The sequence below is a fragment of the Eptesicus fuscus genome, chromosome 9 (genome assembly GCF_027574615.1).
Source record: "Eptesicus fuscus isolate TK198812 chromosome 9, DD_ASM_mEF_20220401, whole genome shotgun sequence".
In the NCBI taxonomy this organism is placed as follows: Eukaryota; Metazoa; Chordata; class Mammalia; order Chiroptera; family Vespertilionidae; genus Eptesicus; species Eptesicus fuscus.
Window position 1 is genome coordinate 102,482,757 of NC_072481.1, and position 20,423 is coordinate 102,503,179.

General features: G+C 41.0%; 1 protein-coding gene across 1 annotated transcript in view; it reads left to right on the plus strand.

Moving 5' to 3' along the window:
- PLS1 (plastin 1) overlaps positions 1-20,423 on the plus strand; it is a 125,146-nt gene that overhangs the window by 38,844 nt on the left and 65,879 nt on the right. The window contains exons 6-8 of the mRNA XM_054721626.1: positions 7,286-7,451; positions 7,533-7,675; positions 16,317-16,412. Of these exons, the coding sequence (XP_054577601.1) occupies positions 7,286-7,451; positions 7,533-7,675; positions 16,317-16,412 (405 nt within the window). The remainder of the gene's footprint in view (positions 1-7,285; positions 7,452-7,532; positions 7,676-16,316; positions 16,413-20,423) is intronic.

Here is a 20,423-nt window from a genome sequence, read left to right on the forward strand (position 1 = left end):
ATTCTGTTGGATAATTAACCGCTTCATCTGCTTCCACAACAGTGTCGACGGACCTGTATGTGACTGCCTCGCTTTGAATGTTAGACTGAATAATATTGTTAAGTTCGTAGACGTCTTTGTTCTTGGCCGCAAGAACAGCTCATTCACTCAGCCAATCGTGATTCTTATAATTGGTTTGAATATTGGGAAATACTTTTTCAACCAATTCTTCTTTTGACGTCACTAAATTGCAGAAGTTATGAGGCAATGAAATTCGTCCTGAGGTCAGATCAACTGGCACCTTTCCGTTCCCAATTTCCAGAAATTGATGTGAGAATATCTCAGTTGATCGATCATTTTGCAGCTGGACACACATATTTGTAGTTAATTTTAACGTCTTTATGTGTCGCCACAAAGTAGAGTATTTCAGGCAAGCATTTATTTCGTCCGCTGGTGTCGATCGAGGAATTACAGATAATGTTTGCCTGAAATCTCCTCCAAGCAATATTAATGTGTTCCCAAATGGTCTGATGTTTCCACGCAAATCTTGCAATGATCGATCAAGAGCCTCGAGCGATTTTTTTGTGCGACATTGTGCATTCATCCCAAACAATAAGTTTGCATTTCTGCAATACTTTTGCCATGCTGGATGCTTTGGAAATGTTGCACGTGGGAGTTTCAATGAATTGCATGTTCAATGGCAATTTCAAAGTGGAATGAGCAGTTCTTCCACCTGGTAGCAATGTCACAGCTATTCCGGAAGACACAAGAGCTAAGGCTATGTCAATTTGGGATTGAATTGCTGCCAGAATCAATCTAATTAGGAACGTTTAACCAGTCTCTCCTGGCTCATCTAAGATTTCTCCAGCCCCGTTATTGACAGTTTGCATTATTTGATCGTAACTGCCTTTTTGCTCAAGCGTTAGCTTAGGAATATTTGATTGCAGATACGACAAAAGATCACCCGTGTTGTAATTTTGTTCACGACGCAATTCTACATCGAACGAAGCAGCAGCAGATCGATTCGGTGATGGCATTCCCAATTGATTGAGAACTTTGTTTGCAATTTCTAAGCACAAATCTTCAATCATTATCAACATTGAAATGGAATCGTAAAATTGGAAATTTGGAAATCGTAAATGGATCGTAAATTGGAAACATTGAAATAGAATTGTAAAATATCTAGTAATAGCGTGTGTTGCTTTTATGTTCAACAGATGGCGCTGTTTTTTTAAAAAACATGTTTTTACCTGTCACAGGTGTGACATCTATATAATAGTAGGTATAAGGTATATAAAAACACGTGCAAATTCGAATGCAACGTTGTGTCAAAATTTCAAAGCAATCGGTGAAGAACTTTCGGAGATTTAAGATTTTGAACAAACGAACATTTGCATTTTTATTTATATAAGAATGAGCTTGTTAGTAAAGAATCGAATAGTTAATCAAAATAGAAGTGACATGAGAAGCCATGTGAAACAGCAGTATAAATTTTTCTGCCTGGTAAAGTGGGTTACATCTTAGGCACAGACAGTCAGTGTTGTACAAAAAAGATGGGAGAGAATGGATGGATAACCCAAGATAAACTGATATTTGCCTGTGTCTTTTGTTAGCATCTCTGTAAGGTACCCTGTCTTATGAAACTCAAGGAAACAACACCTCTCTCATGACCCAGTTGGTGGAAATTTCCTATTATCTTTGTCTCTCCCCACTAACACAGGTCTTCAGGAAGGGAGGCTGAGCATACAGGGCGGTTGTCCATTTCAAGACTTGGAGAACAACCTCTTTATGGAGTTCTCCTATTACTTCTTGGTCTTACAGTATTTGAAATTAGCTTTAGACAGTAGTGGTTGTCCTATTCCCTACATACTAGTAGGCTAATAATGTTGTATTTACCAATTAGAAAGTGCCATTTATTTGATGAAGCAAAATTAGCTTCTAACTTTCAATCTGGTTGGTTTTTTTTAGCTAATAACTTATAAGTCATTTGCTGTACTTGTAGAGCCAATGGTTTTAAATAAAATTAACATCAAAAGCTGGTTCATCATGTATCAACAACACAACCTGCTGATGAGACAAAGCTGAGTTTTACTGCTTAGTGCAGTTAGACAAAAAACCTGGCAGTGTCTTGGGAGCTCTAACATACCTTCTGACTTGGATGAAGCATGGACTATATAAGTTAGAATGTCAGGAGATGAGGCCAGAGTCAAAACCAAAGTGTTTTTGATTGCCATATTACAAATTTGGACTTGACCCTCTCCTTTCCCTTTTTGCTTTTACTCTTACCCATTCATCCAGTTATTCAATAAATATTTATTGAGCATGTACCATGTATTAAGTACCTGGGAAACAGCCCCACACATATAAAAAATCTGTTATTATGTTATATGCTAGAGGCCCAGTGCACAGATACGTGCACTGGTGGGGTCCCTCAGCATGACCTGCGGGGATCTGGGGAGGAGCCGCTCCCACTCCCTGTCCTGCTCATCCAAGTCAACTGAGCAGGGCTCCTGCTTGGGAGTCCAGCTCATCTTGGTCAGCTGAGTGGCACTGCCCCCTGGTGGCCAATGTGCATAATAACAACCAGTCAACTAGTCAAGCGATTGACCAGTTGGCTGGTTGCTTAGGCTTTTATATACACTGAGTGGCCAGGTAAGTATGATCTCTGAACGCATAATAATCTGGCCACTCAGTGTATATCTACACTAATAAAAGAGAAGTATGCAATTGACTATACCTCCGCGATGCCCACAAGCCAATCAGGAGTGAGTATGCAAATTAACCCAACAAATATGGAAGGTTAATTTGCATATGCAGGCACGGAGCGGCTGGGGGGGGTGGTCGCTTGTGTGCTGCTGGCACCAAGCAGCCTGCATCCTGGGGACAGGCATCCTTGGGAGCCAGGCCACTCTGAGCCTGTAGATCTGTGAGTAGGCCTGGAGTGGCTGGGGTCCCAGAACGACCCCCCAGCCACTCCGAGCTTACGCACACAGGCACAGAGCAGCCGGGGGTGGGGTGGGAATGTCCCGGATCCCAGGTACTCCCAGCTGGAGCATGCGCAAGCGGCTGGGGGCAGGGCGGGAATGTCCCCCGCAGCAAACGAGCAGACAGTAGGGCCCTGCTTGCCCCTGGCCATGGCAGCGAGGGGCAAGCAGTCCCCCGCAGGGCCCCCACAGAGAGCAGACACCAGGGCCTGCGGTGGTGTCAAGCAAGCAGGTCTGTAGAGAGCAGAGAACCACGGGGAGCCAGCCTAAGCCATCAGTAGGACATCCCCTGCGGGCTTCCAAATTGGAGAGGGTGCAGGTCGGGCTGAAGGACTCCCCACCCCCGTGCACGAATTTCATGCACTGGGCCCCTAGTCTTATAATAAAAGGCTAATATGCAAATTGTCCCCTCGACCAGGAGTTTGACCAGTAGGCAGGCTGGCCAACTGCCCATGACCCGCCCCCCATGGCCAGGCTGGCCGGACCCCACCCATGCACAAATTCATGCACCAGGCCTCTAATATATATACACACACATACACACACACACAACTGAGTGGCCAGATTATTATGCGTTCAGAGATCATAATCTGGCCACTCAGTGTATATAGATATGATATACATAATAATAAATATCTATACTAATAAAAGCCTAGGTGGCCCTCGCGCGATGCCCTCATGTCATCACAAGATGGCCACCCCATGTTGTCACAAGATGTCTGCCCCCAAGTCGTCACAAGATAGCTGCCACAAGATAGCCACCACAAGATGGCTGGCAGGGGAAGGCAATTGTGGGCAATCAGCCTGGCAGGGGAAGGCAGTTGGAGGTGAACAGGCCAGCAGGGGAGAGCAATTGGGGGTGACCGGGCCAGCAGGGGAGGTCAGTTGGGGGCAACCAGGCCGGCAGGAGAGGGCAGTTGGGGGTGACCAGGCAGGCAGGGAGGGCAACCAGATGTGAAGGGGAGGGCACTTGGGGACGATCAGGCTGGCAGGGGAGTGGTTAGGGGGTGGTCAGGTTGGCAGGCAGAAGCGGTTAGGGGCAATCAGGCAGGCAGGCAGGCAAGTGGTTAGGAGCCAGCAGTCCCAGATTGTGAATCGGACATCCCTCGAGGGGTCCCAGATTGGAGAGGGTGCAGGCTGGGCTGAGGGATACCCCGCCAGTGCACGAATTTGTGCACTGGGCCTCTAGTGTAAGTATATAATACTAGAGGCCCAGTGCACAAATTCGTGCACTGGTGGGGTCCCTCGCCCTGGCCTGTGCCCTCTTGCAATCAAGGACCCCTATGGGGATGTCAGGCTGCTGGTTTCAGCCAGGTCCCCGCAGGCCAGGCTGAGGGATCCCACCAGTGCACGAATTCATGCACCGGGCCTCTAGTATGCATATAAGATCTTTGATTAATCTCTTTCTGCCCTTCCCTCTACCCCCTTCCCTCTGAGATTCATCAGTCTGTTCCATGTTTCTATGACTGTGGTTTTCGCTCCTGCGTTGAGCATGTGCCCTCTGGTGGTCAGTGTTTGTCATAGCTACAGGTTGAACAGTCACTTGGGCTTTTATATATATATAGATGTCACAGAATGCTAAGAAGTAAAATCAAGCCCTGACTGGTTTGGCTCAGTGGATAGAGCGTCAGCCTCCAGACTCAAGGGTCCCAGGTTCGATTCCAGTCAAGGACATGTACCTTGGTTGTGGGCACATCCCCAGTAGGGGGTGTGCAGGAAGTGGCTGATCGATGGTTCTCTCCCATCGATGTTTCTAACTCTCTATCCCTCTCCCTTCCTCTCTGTAGAAAATCAATAAAATAATATTTTTTAAAAAGAAGTAAAATCAAGAATAATGAGTGCTAGCAGAGGTGTGGTGATGCTTGCTATTTTGTGTAGGATAATGAGAGAAGGCCATTAGGTGCATTTGAGCAACATTAAACGACTTGTGGTTATTTGGGGGAAGTATGTTCCAGGCAGAGGGAATAGCCAGTTCAGAGGTCCTATATAGTGAGTGAGAAAACATAGTAGGAATGATAGGGAACTTGAAGAGTTTTCCAGCGAGGGAACACCATCAAGTTTCTATTTCACTAAGATCATTGATGTAAAACAATGGATGCAAGACACTGGGGGGTGAGGGCATGTATAGGAGTAGGGTGGGGGGGCAGTGGGAAGATATGTACACATGTAATACCTTAATAAAAAAAAGGGAAAAAAAAGAGAATATGATGTTGGATTTATGGTGATAATGGCTTCATTGTAATGGGCACTGGTCAGAACTCATCAGGAATATTGTGTTATTTTTGGTGCCATATTTTAAGCAGATATTGTCAGATGAAGAAAATTTGATACTGAAGAAATACCAAGTTCAAAGAATTGGGGATGTTTAACCTGAACAAGAGAAGTCATGATGAGACGTTGTAACCAGGGTGACCATATGTTTGGGTTCACCAGGGTCATTCCCTGTTTATTTCTGTTTCTCCGTTTCCCATCTGGCTAAGCATCTGTCCCATATAGTTTATTTTCACATTTTGAGAAAGACATATATATATATATATATATATATATATATATTTATATATATTTGGAAAATGCTTTGGGATTAGAACATTTTTATAGCTCTCCTAATATACTAAAACCTAACATTAAAATAATATACACAAAATTTTAAAATTATAATTAAAAATTATTTTGATACCATCTTTTACTTAAAAAATTGTCCCCATTTTGGATAGTAAATTATATAGTTATCTAATAACTGTCTCACTGTTTAAAGGATTCTCTTATTGATAGATTTACTTTTGTATAAAGAACTGCTTTTATGTAGTTCACAGGAGATGACTTTGATTAATTGGTGCACATTGTAAGAAGTTGAGTTTCAGCTCAATCTGAACTTCATAATGTGGTAGGATCTCACCTCTGGGAAAATTCAAGGGAAGCTTGATGACTCCTTGCATGCCAAGGATTTAAAAATACCACCTCACACCTGCCAGAATGGCTACCATCAATAAATCAACAAATAACAAGTGCTGGCAAGGATGTGGAGAAAAAGGATCCATCGTACACTGCTGGTGGGAACTCAGGCTGGTAAAACCACTATAGAAAACAGTGTGGAGTTCCCTCAAAAAATTAAAAATGGAACTTCCATTTGACCCAGTGATCTCACTTTTAGGAATATATCCTAAGAAGCCTGAACCATCAATCAGAAAGAATGTATGCACTCCTATGTTCATAGCAGCATTATGTACAATAGCTAAGATCTGGAAACAGCCCAAGTGCCCATCAGTAGATGAGTGAATAAAACTGCTGTGGTACATTGATACAATGGAATACTATGCAACTATAAAAAGTATCTATTACCCTTTAAGACAGCACATAAAGGGACCTGGAGATGATTATGCTAAGCGAAATAAGCCAGTCAGAGAAAGACAAATATGATCTCCCTTTATGTGGAATCTAATGAGCAAAATAAACTGACAAACAAAATAGATCCAGAAACATGGAAGCGTGCAACAGACTGATGAGTCTCAGAGGGAAGTGGGGTGGCAGGAAGAGATTTAACGAAGGAATTTTTAAGTGTATATGCATAACCCATGGACACAGACAATAGTGCGGTGATGCCTGGGGAGGAGATGGAAGTGGGGAGGAGGGGGTCAATGGGGAAAAAAAGGGACATCTGTAATACTTTTAACAATAAAGATAATTTTTTTTAAAAAAAGATCATTGATGCACAGTATTGTGGAAGATGGATAGTAGATAGTTTGAGATAGGTATTAGGAAGGAACTAAGAAACCCGAAGAAAGGCACTGACCATTTCCACAGGTATTTAGAAGGTGGAATTAACAGATATTGGTGACTAGATATGGTAATCAAGGAAGAACAAGGATTCTGCTCACATTTCTGACTTAGGAAGAAAGAATGCAAGAATGAATGTTGGTCCTATCAACCAAGACAGGAAATAAAGAAAAGCCAGTTTTAATAGATAATTAGAGGAAGACCAAGGAAGCATGGCAGGAAAATTGCTTTAGTTTTGGACATATTGAGTTTGATATACTTTTGAAACACCCATATAGACCTAACCAAGTGAGTATATAGGTATAGAGTTTAGAGTGGGAACTGGGAGAAAGTGTGGGCTGAAGATATGGATTTGAAAGTCATTGGCATATAGAGGTAATAGTTAAAACCATAGAAATTTTCTTTTGAATAGTGGTGTTTTGCTATTTAAATATTATGTTTAAAAATCTGAAATTTCACAGTTCTTTGTTTCTTATTTACCTTCTTAACTTGTTGATAAAACTTTAGAAAGTACTTCCTCATGGGTATTTTTCTTTGTGGCAATTCAGGAAAATTTAAACCTAGCCCTGAATTCTGCCTCAGCCATTGGATGTACAGTGGTTAATATTGGTGCACAGGATCTCAAAGAAGGAAAACCTCACTTGGTCTTGGGACTTCTCTGGCAGATCATCAAAGTTGGTCTTTTTGCTGATATTGAGATTTCCAGGAATGAAGGTATGATTATCAAAAATATTTACTTTTCATTTCCGTACACTTGCTGCAAGAAGAATTTATATTTCTGTGTTTTCCTCTAAGCTCTGATTGCATTGCTAAATGAAGGTGAAGAACTAGAAGAGCTGATGAAGCTTTCTCCAGAGGAGTTATTGCTGCGATGGGTGAACTACCATTTGACCAATGCAGGATGGCATACCATCAACAACTTCAGCCAAGACATTAAGGTTTATATTTTCATATTCAAATTTGTAACATAAAGTAAGGATGCAGAAAGTAAAAACAAAAGAGATACAGACTTGCCTGGCCAGTGTGTCTCAGTGGTTGAGCATCAACCTATGAACCAGGAGGTCACGGTTCCATTCCCTGTAGGGCACATGCCTGGGTTGTGGGCTCCATTCCTAGCAGAGGACACTCAGGAAGCAGCCGATCAATGATTCTCTCTCATCATTGATGTTTCTATCTTTCTTTCTCTCCTTTCCTCTCTGAAAGCAATAAAACTGTATTTTTTTAAAGAGAAATACAGACTTAAATTTGAACTGAAATTTAATTCACAAGGGCACAGTTTAAGAAATTAAATTTTGCATTTCTCTGAGAATTATAATCACAAAATCTTATATTTCAAAATAATTGGTTTATTGGCTTTTAATAATAAATAAACTGGCTATGAAATGAAGGAGATACTCCTTAGCAGATTAAAGCATTCTCTCCATTTTATATTACACAGATAGACTAAATTATAAAGTGAATGTCAGTCTGAGAATTACATCTGTTTGATGGACTAGAGGTCCCTGTGGGCCTAACCAGTTCAACACTCTTACTGCCACTTTGCCAATACCCAGCTAATAGGAAACCAAATTATCTGAGGGCACAGAGAATCAGTAGGCAAAAGGAGGTCTTCAGGTAGGTCTCTCAACCACAGTAGCTGGAAACACTTCCCTCCCTATTGGGAGACCATTGTCAAGGAAACTGTAACATTCAATCTACCTAATAATAACTCTCATTGTCACTGCCTAGACAGGCATTGCCAACTTGGGTCTCTATGGCTCTTCTCTATGCTTTTTTTGTGTTAGTTTTTAAGACTAATCAGTGTTAACATTAACGCATATTTTCTCTTTAGATTTATTAACACCTTCAGTCAGGTTATGTTTTTGCCATAATGGCCTAGATGACAATCTCTCTTTGAAGTGACATTGTATTTCTCTGCTTTCATCTAAAATATGCTCATTTAAAATTTTATTTCGGGGGCTCTCTCTTTTTCTTTTGGTATTTCTACAAACTTTATTTTGTATGACAGGTGAGCTTAGTTCAGCAAGTCTAACCCCAATTTAATGTCATGTCTTTAACATACAAATGTGATACTTTTTAAATATTTGTCACATTTTTTTTCAATTTAGTCATTATATTAATAATTTTTTAATTAAATCTTTATTGTTGAAAATATTACATATGTCCCTGTTTTTCCCCCATTGACCCATTCTAGCCCATCCCTATCCCCTACCACAGGCCTTCACCACACTATTGTCTGTGTCCATGGGTTATGCATACATGCATACAAGTTCTTTGGTTGATCTCTTCCCACCCACCCGCCCTTCTCCTCCTTCCCTTTGAGATTCCATAGTCTATTCCATGCTTCTATGTCTCTGGATCCACTCCATTCATCCATTTATTTTGTTCATTAGATTTAACATATAAGTGAGACTTGTATTTCTCTGAATGGCTTATTTCATTTAGCATAATACTCTCCAGGTCCCTCCATACTGTCTCAAAGGTAAAAGATTCTCGCTTTTTACTGCAGCATAGTATTCCATGGTGTAAATGTACCACAGCTTTTTTTTTTTAAATATATTTTATTGATTTTTTTACAGAGAGGAAGGGAGAGGGATAGAGAGTTAGAAACATCGATGGGAGAGAAACATCGATCAGCCGCCTCCTGCACACCCCCTACTGGGGATGTGCCCGCAACCAAGGTACATGCCCCTGACCGGAATCGAACCCGGGACCTTCCAGTCCACAGACTGACGCTCTATCCACTGAGCCAAACCGGTTTCGGCAACCACAGCTTTTTTATCCACTCATCTGCTGATGGGCACTTGGACTGTTTCCAGATCTTAGCTATTGTAAATTGTGCTGCTGTGAACATTAGGGTGCATATATCCTTTCTGATTGGTGTTTTGGGACTCTTAGCATATACTCCTAGAAGTGGGGTCACTGGGTCAAATGGCATTTCCATATTTAATTTTTTGAGGAAACTCCATATTGTTTTCCATGGTGGCTTCAGCAGTCTGCATTCCCACCAGTAGTCAATTATGGTTCCTTTTCTCCACATCCTCACCAGCACTTGTAACCACTTGTTGATTTGTTGATGGTAGCCATTCTGAGAGGTGTGACATGATGCCTCATTATCGTTTTAATTTCCATCTCTCTGATGATCAGTGGCTTTGAGCATTTTTTCATATGTTAATTGGCCACCTGTATGTACACTTTGGAGAAATGTCTATTTAGGTCCTTTGCCCATTTTTAATTGGATTGTCTTCCTTTTGTTAAGTTGTATGAGTTCCTTATATATTTTGGATATTAAATTTTATCAGATGTATCATTGCCAAATATGTTCTCCCGTAGAGTGGGCTCCCTTTTCATTTTGTTGGTTATTTCTTTTGCTGTGCAAAAACTTTTCATTTTGATGTGGTCCCATTTATTTATTTTCTCCATAGTTTTCTTTGCCCTAGGAGATGTATAGGTAGACATATTGCTATGAAAAATGTCTGAAATTTTGCTGCCTATGGTTTCTTATAGGATTTTTATACTTTTGCAAGTTATATTTAAGTCTTTAACCCATTTTGAGTTTATTCTTGTGTATAGTGTAAGTTGGTGGTCTAGTTTCACTGTTGTGCATGTTTCTGTCCAATTTTCTCAACACCACTTATTGAAGAGACTGTCTTGACTCCACTGTATGTTCTTGCCTCCTTTGTTAAATATTAATTGAGCATAATGACTTGGGTTGATATCTGGGGTCTCTGTTCTCTTCCATTGGTCTATATGCCTGTTCTTGTGCCAGTAGCAGGCTGTTTTGAGTACAGTGACTTTGTAGTATAACTTGATATCTGGTATTGTGATCCCTCCCACTTTGTTCTTCTTTCTCAAGATTGCTGCAACTATTCAGGGACTTTTTTGGTTCCATATAAATTTTTGGAGTATTTGTCGTAGATCTGTGAATTGTGCTTTTAATATTTTAGTGATTGCATTGAATCCATAGATTTCTTTGGGTAGTATGGACATTTTAATACTGATATTTCTACCAATCCATGAACACATATATTCTTCCACTTCCTCTCTCTCTTTTTTCAACATCCTGTAGTTTTCCGAATATAAGTCTTTTACTTCCTTATTTAAGTTTATTCCTAAGTATCTTAATTTTTTTTTGTTGCAATGGTAAATGGATTGTTTGTTTAGTTTCTCTCTCTGAGAATTCATTATTGTTGTATAAAAATGCCATAGATTTCTAGATGGTAATTTTGCATCCTGCTACATTGCCAGATTCCTTTATTAAATCCAGTAGATTTTTTGGTAGAATCTTTGGGGTTTTCTATGTACAATATCATGTCATCTGCGATTAATGACAGTTTTACTTCCTCCTTTCCAATTTGGAAGCCTTTTGTTTCTTTTTCTTGTCTGATCACTGCGGCTAGGACTTCCAGTACTATGTTGAATAAGAGTGGTGAAAGCGGACACCCCTGTCCTGTTCCTGTTCTTAAGGGAAACACTTCTAGTTTTTGCCCATTGAATACGATGTTCGCTGTAGGATTGTCATGTATGGCATTTATTATATTGAGATATACTCTCTCTATTCCCACTTTTCTGAGAGTTTTTATCAAAAAAGAGTGTTGGATTTTGTCAAATGCTTTTTCTGTGTTTATTGATTTGATCATGTGATTTTTGTCTTTCAATTTGTTTATGTGATATATCATGTTTATTGATTTGTGAATATTGTACCACCCTTGCATCCCTGGAATAAATCCCACTTGGTCATGGTGTATGATATTTGTAATATATTGCTGGATCTGATTTGCTAATATTTTGTTGAGGATTTTATCATCTATGTTCATTCAGGATATTTGCCTGTAGTTCTCATTTTTGGTAGTGCTTATATATGGTTTTGGAATTAGGATAATGCTGGCTTAGTAAAAAGAACTTGGAAGTGTTCCTTTCTCTTGGATATTTATTTTTATTTTTAAAAAATAAATCTTTATTGTTCAGATTATTACAATTGTTTATCCTTTTTTCCCCTATATCTCCCCATCACCCGGTTCCCTCCCCCCCATTGTCCTTATCCATAGGTATATGATTTTTGTCCGGTCTCTTCCCATACCCCCCACACAGACACCCCTTTCCCCCTGAGAATTATTAATCCGCTCCCATTCTATGCCTCTGATTCTATTATGTTCACCAGTTTATTCTGTTCCTCAGATTTTTAATTCACTTGATTTTTAGAATCACTTGTTGATAGATATGTATTTGTTGTTCATAATTTTTATCTTTACTTTTTTCTTCTTTTTAAAGAATACCTTTCAGCATTTCATATAATACTGGTTTGGTGGTTATGAACTCCTTTAACTTTTTCTTATCTGTGAAGCTCTTTATCTGCCCTTCAATTCTGAATGATAACTTTTCTGGGTAGAGTAGTCTTAGTTGTAGGTTCTTGCTATTCATCACTTTGAATATTTCTTGCCATTCCCGTCTGGCCTGCATAGTTTCTGTTGAGAAATCCGCTGACAGTCGTATGGGTGCTCCCTTGTAGGTAACTAACTGTTTTTTCTTGCTGCTTATAAGATTCTCTCTTTGTCTTTTGCCCTTGGCATTTTAATTATGATGTGTCTTGGTGTGGTCCTCTTTGGATTCCTCTTGTTTGGGGTTCTGTGCGCTTCCTGAACCTGTAAGTCTCTTTCTTTCACCAGGTGGGGGAAGTTTTCTGTCATTATTTCTTCAAATAGGTTTTCAGTATCTTGCTCTCTCTCTTCTGGCACCCCAAAAATTCGGATATTGGTATGCTTAAAGCCATCCCGGAGGCTCCTTATGCTATCCTCACACTTTTGGATTCTTCTTTCTTTCCGCCTCTCTGGTTGGGTGTTTTTTTCTTCCTCATATTCCATATCTTTGGTTTGACTCTTCGGGTGTGGTGGTCTACTCTGTATATTCTTTATTTCAGACAGTGTATGCATAATTTCTGACTGGTCCTTTTCCATTTTTTTGGTATTCTCATTTAGGTCCTTGAAGGTCTCTTCAAGTTTCTCAGCGGTTTTTAGAAGATTCTTGAGTAACCTTATAAATATGGTTCTGAACACTGTGTCGTCCATTAGTTTGCTTTCATCTATCTCTCCTACTTGTGACATACTTTGATGTCTCTCCCTGTGTTGATGGAGTGGCTTTATGTGGTCGGTGACCTATAGGTAGCTCAGTTTCCCCAATCACCCTAGGTGGTCACTCTTGGTACTCCCCTTTGTGGGCTGAGTGGAAAGTCTTGGTGTAGTAAAAGCCTTGATTGCTGTTGATACACTGGGAGGAATTGACCTCTGGTCCAATTGGTTGTGAGGGCCTGCTGTGTCTATAACAGAAGAATTGCTGTGCTGGAGACACAGTAGGGCTTTGGTGCTCACTGAGTCTGCCTCTGAATGTGTCCCTTATGAGAGTGGTTGAAATCTGGTGTCGTCCACACTGACAGAAAAGTCACTCTCACTCTCCGACCGATGGCCGAGAGTCCCGTAGGCGTCTGGGTCCCCCGCGTGTCCCCAGAAACTGGAGTTCAGAGTGGTTGGGATTATTGGTATCACTGGCGGGAGTTGATCTCCAAGCCAGTTGGCTGTGAGGATCAGCAGTGAGAGCTTCTGTGCTCAGCTTGGATGGGGCGGAGTCTCAGGGTGGCGCAGACAAGCTTTGGTTTTCCGTCTGCTCCGCCCTAAGAGGGGCGTTTTCTCCGTGCCCAAATTAATGGCTGTGCGCCTCTGAGAGAAGGCAGCTTTCGAGCCTCTCCCGCTGCCTAACAGACCAGTTTCTCCCCAGCTGGGGCTGGATTTCAGTGCAGACCGGAGGTTTTGTTTTTCTCCCGAACGAGAAATCCAGTCACTGGGAGGGCTGTGCTCACCTTGAATGGGGCAGAATCTCAGAATGGCGCAGACAAACTTGGTTTCCGTCCACCGCCCTAAGAGGGTCAGTTTCTCCGTGCCCTAATCAATGGCTGCGCACCTCTGAGAGAAGGCAGCTTTCGAGCCTCGCCCGCTGCCAAACAGACCAGTTTCTCCCCGACCGCAGTTGGATTTCAGTGCAGTCGGGAGGTTTTGTTTTTCTCCCAAACGAGAAAGCTAGCCACGCAGCGTCTGTTGCCCTCCCTCTCCGCGGGCTGCGAGCAAGCCTGCCGCATATTCAGCCGCCCGCCCTTTCCGCGCTCACGGATCTCTGCACCTCCACAGCTCCTGAGGCTCAGCGTCCCCCTCTCTTCTTTTCTCTAGTTGTAGGTTTTCCACTCTGCCAGCTTTCCGGTGGTTCTGGACGGTGTGCACTCTGTTTTCCAGTTGTAGTTTCAAAATTGTTGTGGTAGGCAACAATTAGGTGTTTACCTTATGCCGCCATCTTGGTTTCTCCTGTACCACTTTTCTATGTTAATCACCAGGTAATTAATACAGGTGAACAATGAATTACTCTCACTTTAACTATATGCAACAACCATGCTCATAAGTTTTCTTCAATATTTTGTATAATAATGGTTAAAAATACAGTTTAACTATCATGTTCACAATTGTTATTTTCAAGATAGTAGAAGAACTACATTTTTAAATGATGTAAAATTAAAGCTTTTAATAAACCAGAAGAAGTATTCTTTCTTACCATTCCCCACACAGCTCGCCTCTTTAACAGTTTAAGGAAGCCTGCCCTCAAAACACAAGCTTATGTATTAAATTCAGGACCACGATAAATGTAGGAGATTGTGAAATTAGTTGAGCCTTGCTTCTTGGTGAAGCCACATAAATTTATTTTTTTAAATGAATTTGAGTTTTAGTCTAGTTCCAATTCACACTTTTAGTGACACATAACAGTTTTCAAAATATTAAAATATTTTCAGTCAATTGAGCCTTCAATGGAAATGCTTATACATTACATTTATTAGTAAGGCCAAGATAGGAAAGGAGTTTGTGACTCTGCTTATAAAACGTATCATCTTTCTCTTATTCTCATGACTAAACTTTTCCTTTTCTTTTTTCTATTCTTTTCTGTCTTCCATCTTTCTGGCTCGAATTTCCGTCATTAAATAAAAAATACTTAGTGAACATTAGCGCATTTTAGCATTTCCACATATGTAACATTCCACTGATGGGCTCTTGTTTTATTACCAACCGGCAGAAATGGAACTTGCTCATCTTCTTTAACTCTTAAAATCTACCCCACCCCTACTACTACCACCACCAAGTCAGCTGTGGCTGCAAAGAATTCCTTTCTGTGGTAGGGAGGCCACCACTCTCTGGGAAGTGCTAGTGTGCAGTAATAGCAGTGGTCTGACAGTCCCTGTCCTCTAGTTCAGGCTGCCTGCTTTTGGCTGTGTTCCCCACACAGTCCTCGTCGGTGCACTGTAGGGTCAGCGCCCATGCTCCTGTACCATCACTGCTCGCCACAGTTACTTTGTGTAGGGCCAAAATTCTGAGCAGGCATACGTACCGCCCTCTGGAATCCCAGAGTTTTTACAAAAGGATTAAAAACGATCTGCCCAGCAAGCCAGCCCTCCATGGGTGCAGGCCTGGCCAGAGGGTGCTGGGCTCCTGTCCTGGAGGCTGCAGTCCCGCAGATCACAGCAGCTGGAGGAGAAGCACTGGGGCTCCCCAGGGGAGTTCCACCATTCCCCTGGCTGTAGGGGGCTCTTTTCTTTTAAAACTTAGTTAATCAGGTATTTATTAAACCCCTCCTGTGGAACATGATGCCAGGCAGGGGGTGTTGCAAAGAGCTAGCTCTTAAAGTTTACTCAATTACATAGGGAGAGAAATATCTAGTAGATGGATTTTTCAGTGATCTAGATACTGCTGTATAACAAGCACTTGAAATTTAATAACTTAAATAACAACCTGTTTTTTTCTCAGGATTCTGTGGGTTAATGCAGCTTGGTTGGGTGATTCTGCTTCAGATGGTTCTGGTTGGGATCACTAACTGCATTCAGCTGAGAGTTGGGCTGGCCCAGAATGGGGCAAGGGCACCAATCACGTGTCTAGTGAATCATTGCTTTTCTGAGAGGCCTTTTCACCTGGCTTGCTTGGCTGTCAGTCTTTGGACTTGTTATGTGGAAGCTGAGTTCAAGAGGACCCACGCAGAAGCTCTTCAGGCTGTGCTTGGAGCCCCAGCACACCACTTTAACTGCATTCTATTGGTCAAAGCAAGTCACAAGTACAGACTAAGTAAAAGGGGAGTGCAAATAGACTCTGCCTTTTAATGGGAGGAGCTATATATATATGCACAAGGAAGAATTATAATAGCCATCTTTGGATATGACTTCATTGGATAATTTATTACAATGTGGTCACATTCTAAGAGAATCTAGGGAAGCCTTCCGAAAGGTAATATTTAACCCTGATCTTAACTGATGCTGATGCTTGGTGGTGTAAACAAATGAAAAAGGTGGGGAAGGGTATTCCAGTATAGTGAATATTGTTACTAGAAGCTCTGAAGTGCAAAATAGCAGTGATTGAGGAATGTATAAAATAATAAGTAAAGTTAATAGTTATTATTCCATTCTTTGAGATGAGGACTATTTCTCCAGTTTGAGCACTTTTCCCTAAATCCAACGATGATTTTACTCATTTTAAAAATTCTATTTCATTTCTTTCCTTGAAGGATTCAAGAGCCTATTTTCATCTGCTTAATCAGATTGCACCTAAAGGTGACAGGGATGATGGACCTGCCATTGCCATTGATCTTTCAGGATTTAATGTGAGTAGTTTTTAATTTTTAAAATTTTGGTTAAATAAGTTTAAGATAAATTTTACCATTTTAAGCACTTTAAGTGTACAATTCAGTGACATTAAGTATGTTCCCATGGTGTGCAATCATCAACGCTAACCATATCTAGAACTTTTTTTTATCACCCCATAGTGAAATCTGTACCCAATAATAACTCCCCATTTTCCTCACCCCGAGTCCCTGAATTTGATGAGTGAGTATAGTCAAATTTAGAGTACAATTCCCAATAGGCAACATTCCATGTGGAGTCCTCAGCCCTACATTAAAGCTTAATCTTCAGAACTCTTTTATGCCATAAGTTCCAAATCTCCATGCTAAGTCATCTGGTTGTCATAAAGAAAGGGAATTGCAGAATTCCAACCTTGAGTATGTGTGGAATCAATCCTACTTCTACTTTCCCTGGTGCAACACAACCGGAACTCACAGAGTGTTTTTGTGACTATCACTGTGCACTAGGAAAGGTAGCAACAAGCCATTTTGAGATCACTGATCAATTAATTGATTATCAATTCTTCCAACTTATATTTGTAAATACACAAAATAAAGGTTGACAGTTCTAGTATTTATGATATAGGAAGGGCTGATACAGACCCTGATCTATCTAACACAATTCCTAGGAAGCCCATTCTTTTAGCATAAGTTTTAAATACTAGAGATGGTTCTATCTAAACATTAAAATCAGACTATAGTTTGTATGAAAATCTATTAAGCATTTAAAGTATAATATCCACAATATGTAGTTTTAAAGGCAACTTAAGTCATCACTTAATTATATTTCACATTATTATAATGAAACATCTAAGAAACTTAGTATTATAAAACTACTAGAAACCCAGTGCACAAAATTTGTGCACTGATAGGGTCCCTAGATGCTGGCGGCACCAGCTGGGGCCTCCCTCTTTTCCCCCAGCTGGCCCCACTCCCTGGTCGAACTCCCAGAAGAACTTCCAGTCGAGGGGACAATTTGCATACTACACTATTATTATATAGGATGCAAATTAGCAAATTAGTTCAAGTCAAAATATTAGGAACTTAGAAAAGCATGTAAAATTTCAAACATATTCATAAGTGAACAGAGTATACTGAACTATCTATCCTGTGTCCATCCCCAAAGTTCCACAACTATCAGCTCATGGTCAATCTTTTGTCACTTTTATCACCTGCCTATTTCCTTCCTCTCCCATATTATTTTGAAGCAAATCCTAGACATTATGTCCTTTATTTTATTTATTTACTAGAGGCCCAGTGCATGGGGAGGGGGGGGGAGGATGTCCCTCAGCCCAGCCTGCACCCTCTCCAATCTGGGACCCCTCTAGGGATGTCTGACTGCCTGTTTAGGCCCGATCCTGTTGGTATTGGGCCTGAATGAGCAGTTGGACATCCCTCTCACAATTCAGGACTGCTGGCTCCCAAAGGCTCACCTGCCTGCCTGATTACCCTGAATTGCTTCTGCCTGCCAGCCTTATCACCCCCTAACCACTCCCCTGCCAGCCTGATTGATTCATAACTGCTCCCTTGCCATCCTGGTCACCCCTAACTGCCCTCCCCTGCTGATCTGATTGCCCCCAACTGCCCTCCCCTGAAGATCTGATTGCCCCTAACTGCCCTCTCCTGCAGGCCTAGTCACCCATAAACTGCTCTCTCCTGCAGGCCTGATCACCCCAAACTGCCCGCCCCTGCAGGCCTGGGTACCCCCAACTGTCCTCCCCTGCAGGCCATCTTGTGGTGGCCATCTTGTGTCCACATCGGGGCGGCCATCTTTGACCACGTGGGGGTGGCCATCTTGTGTTTTGGAGTGATGGTCAACTTGCATATTACCTCTTTATTATATAGGATTTATTTATTTGTTTGTTTATTTATTTATATGTTAATCCTCCCCTGAGAACATTTTTCCATTGATTTTTTAGAGAGGGGAAGGAAGGGAAGTGAGAGAGACATTGATGTGAGAGAGACACATCGATTGGTTGCCTCTCTCATGTGTCCTCCCCAGGTCAGGTATTAAACCTGCAATTGAGGTATGTGCCCTTGACTGAGAATCAAACCTGCAACCCTTCAGTCCTTGAGCTGACACTCTAACCACTGAGCAAACCAGCCAGGGTGGATATCATATCTTTTCATCGATAAATATTTTAACGTGTATTTCTAAAATATAAAGACACTTAGAACTCTATTCCAACAAACTGGACAACCTGGAGGAAATCGACATATTCCTAGAAAAATACAACCTTCCAAAACTCAATCAGGAAGAATCTAAGCAGCTCAACATGCCAGTAACTATGGAAGAAATTGAAGCAGTCATCAAAAAGCTTCCAGCAAACAAAAGCCCGGGGCCAGATGGCTTCACAGGAGAGTTTTACCAAACTTTCAAGGAAGAACTAAAACCTATCCTCCTCAGACTATTCCAAAAAATTCAAGAGGAAGGAACACTCCCAGGCTTCTTCTATGAAGCCAGCATCACCCTAATACCAAAACCAGATAAAGACAACTCAATGAAAGAGAATTACAGGCCAATATCCCTCATGAACATAGATGCCAAAATCCTCAACAAAATTCTAGCAAATCGGCTCCAGCAGTACATCAGAAAGATCATACACCATGACCAAGTAGGATTTATCCCAGGAATGCAAGGATGGTACAATATCCGCAAATCAATAAACGTGATACATCACATAAACAAACTGAGAGATAAAAATCACATAGTCATATCAATAGATGCAGAAAAAGCATTTGACAAAATCCAACACCCTTTCTTGATAAAAACTCTCAACAAGGTGGGAATAGAAGGATCATACCTCAACATAATAAAAGCTATATATGATAAACCCACAGCAAACATCATACTCAATGGGCAAAAACTAAAACCATTTCCCCTAAGAACAGGAACAAGACAGGGATGCCCACTCTCACCACTCCTGTTTGACATAGTACTGGAAGTATTAGCTATCGCAATTAGGCAAGAAGAAGAAATAAGAGGCATCCAAATTGGAAAAGAAGAAGTGAAGCTGTCCTTATTTGCAGATGACATGATATTGTACATAAAAAACCCAAAAGATTCCATCAAAAAACTAATAGACTTAATAAATGAATTCGGCAATGTAGCGGGATACAAAATTAATGCCAAGAAATCTATGGCTTTTCTATACACCAATAATGAACTTACAGAAAGAGAGACTAAAAAAGCAATCCCATTTACCATCGCACCAAAAAAATTAAGATACCTAGGAATAAACTTAACTAAGGAGGTAAAAGACCTATACGCAGAAAACTACAGGACACTGAAAAAAGAGATAGAGGAAGACGTAAAGAGATGGAAGAACATACCATGTTCATGGATTGGTAGAATCAACATCATTAAAATGTCCATACTACCCAAAGCAATCTACAGATTCAATGCACTTCCCATCAAAATACCAACAGCATATTTCACAGACCTAGAAAGAACTCTCCAAAAATTCATCTGGAATAAAAAAAGACCCCGAATAGCCACAGCAATCCTGAGAAAGAAGAATAAAGTAGGTGGGATCTCAATACCAGATTTCAAGCTGTATTACAAAGCCACTGTTCTCAAAACAGCCTGGTACTGGCACAAGAACAGACATATTGATCAGTGGAACAGAATAGAGACCCCAGATATCGACCCAAACCACTATGCTCAATTAATATTTGACAAAGGAGGCATGAACATACAATGGAGTCAAGACAGTCTCTTCAATAAATGGTGTTGGGAAAACTGGACAGATACATGCAAAAAAATGAAACTAGATCACCAACTTACACCATACACAAAAATAAACTCAAGATGGATACAGGACTTAAACATAAGACGGGAAACCATAAAAATACTAGAGGAATCCACAGGCAACAAAATCTCAGACATATGCCAAAAGAACTTCTTCACTGACACTGCCCCTAGGGCAATGGAAGCTAAAGAGAAAATTAACAAATGGGACTACATCAAAATAAAAAGCTTTTTTACAGCTA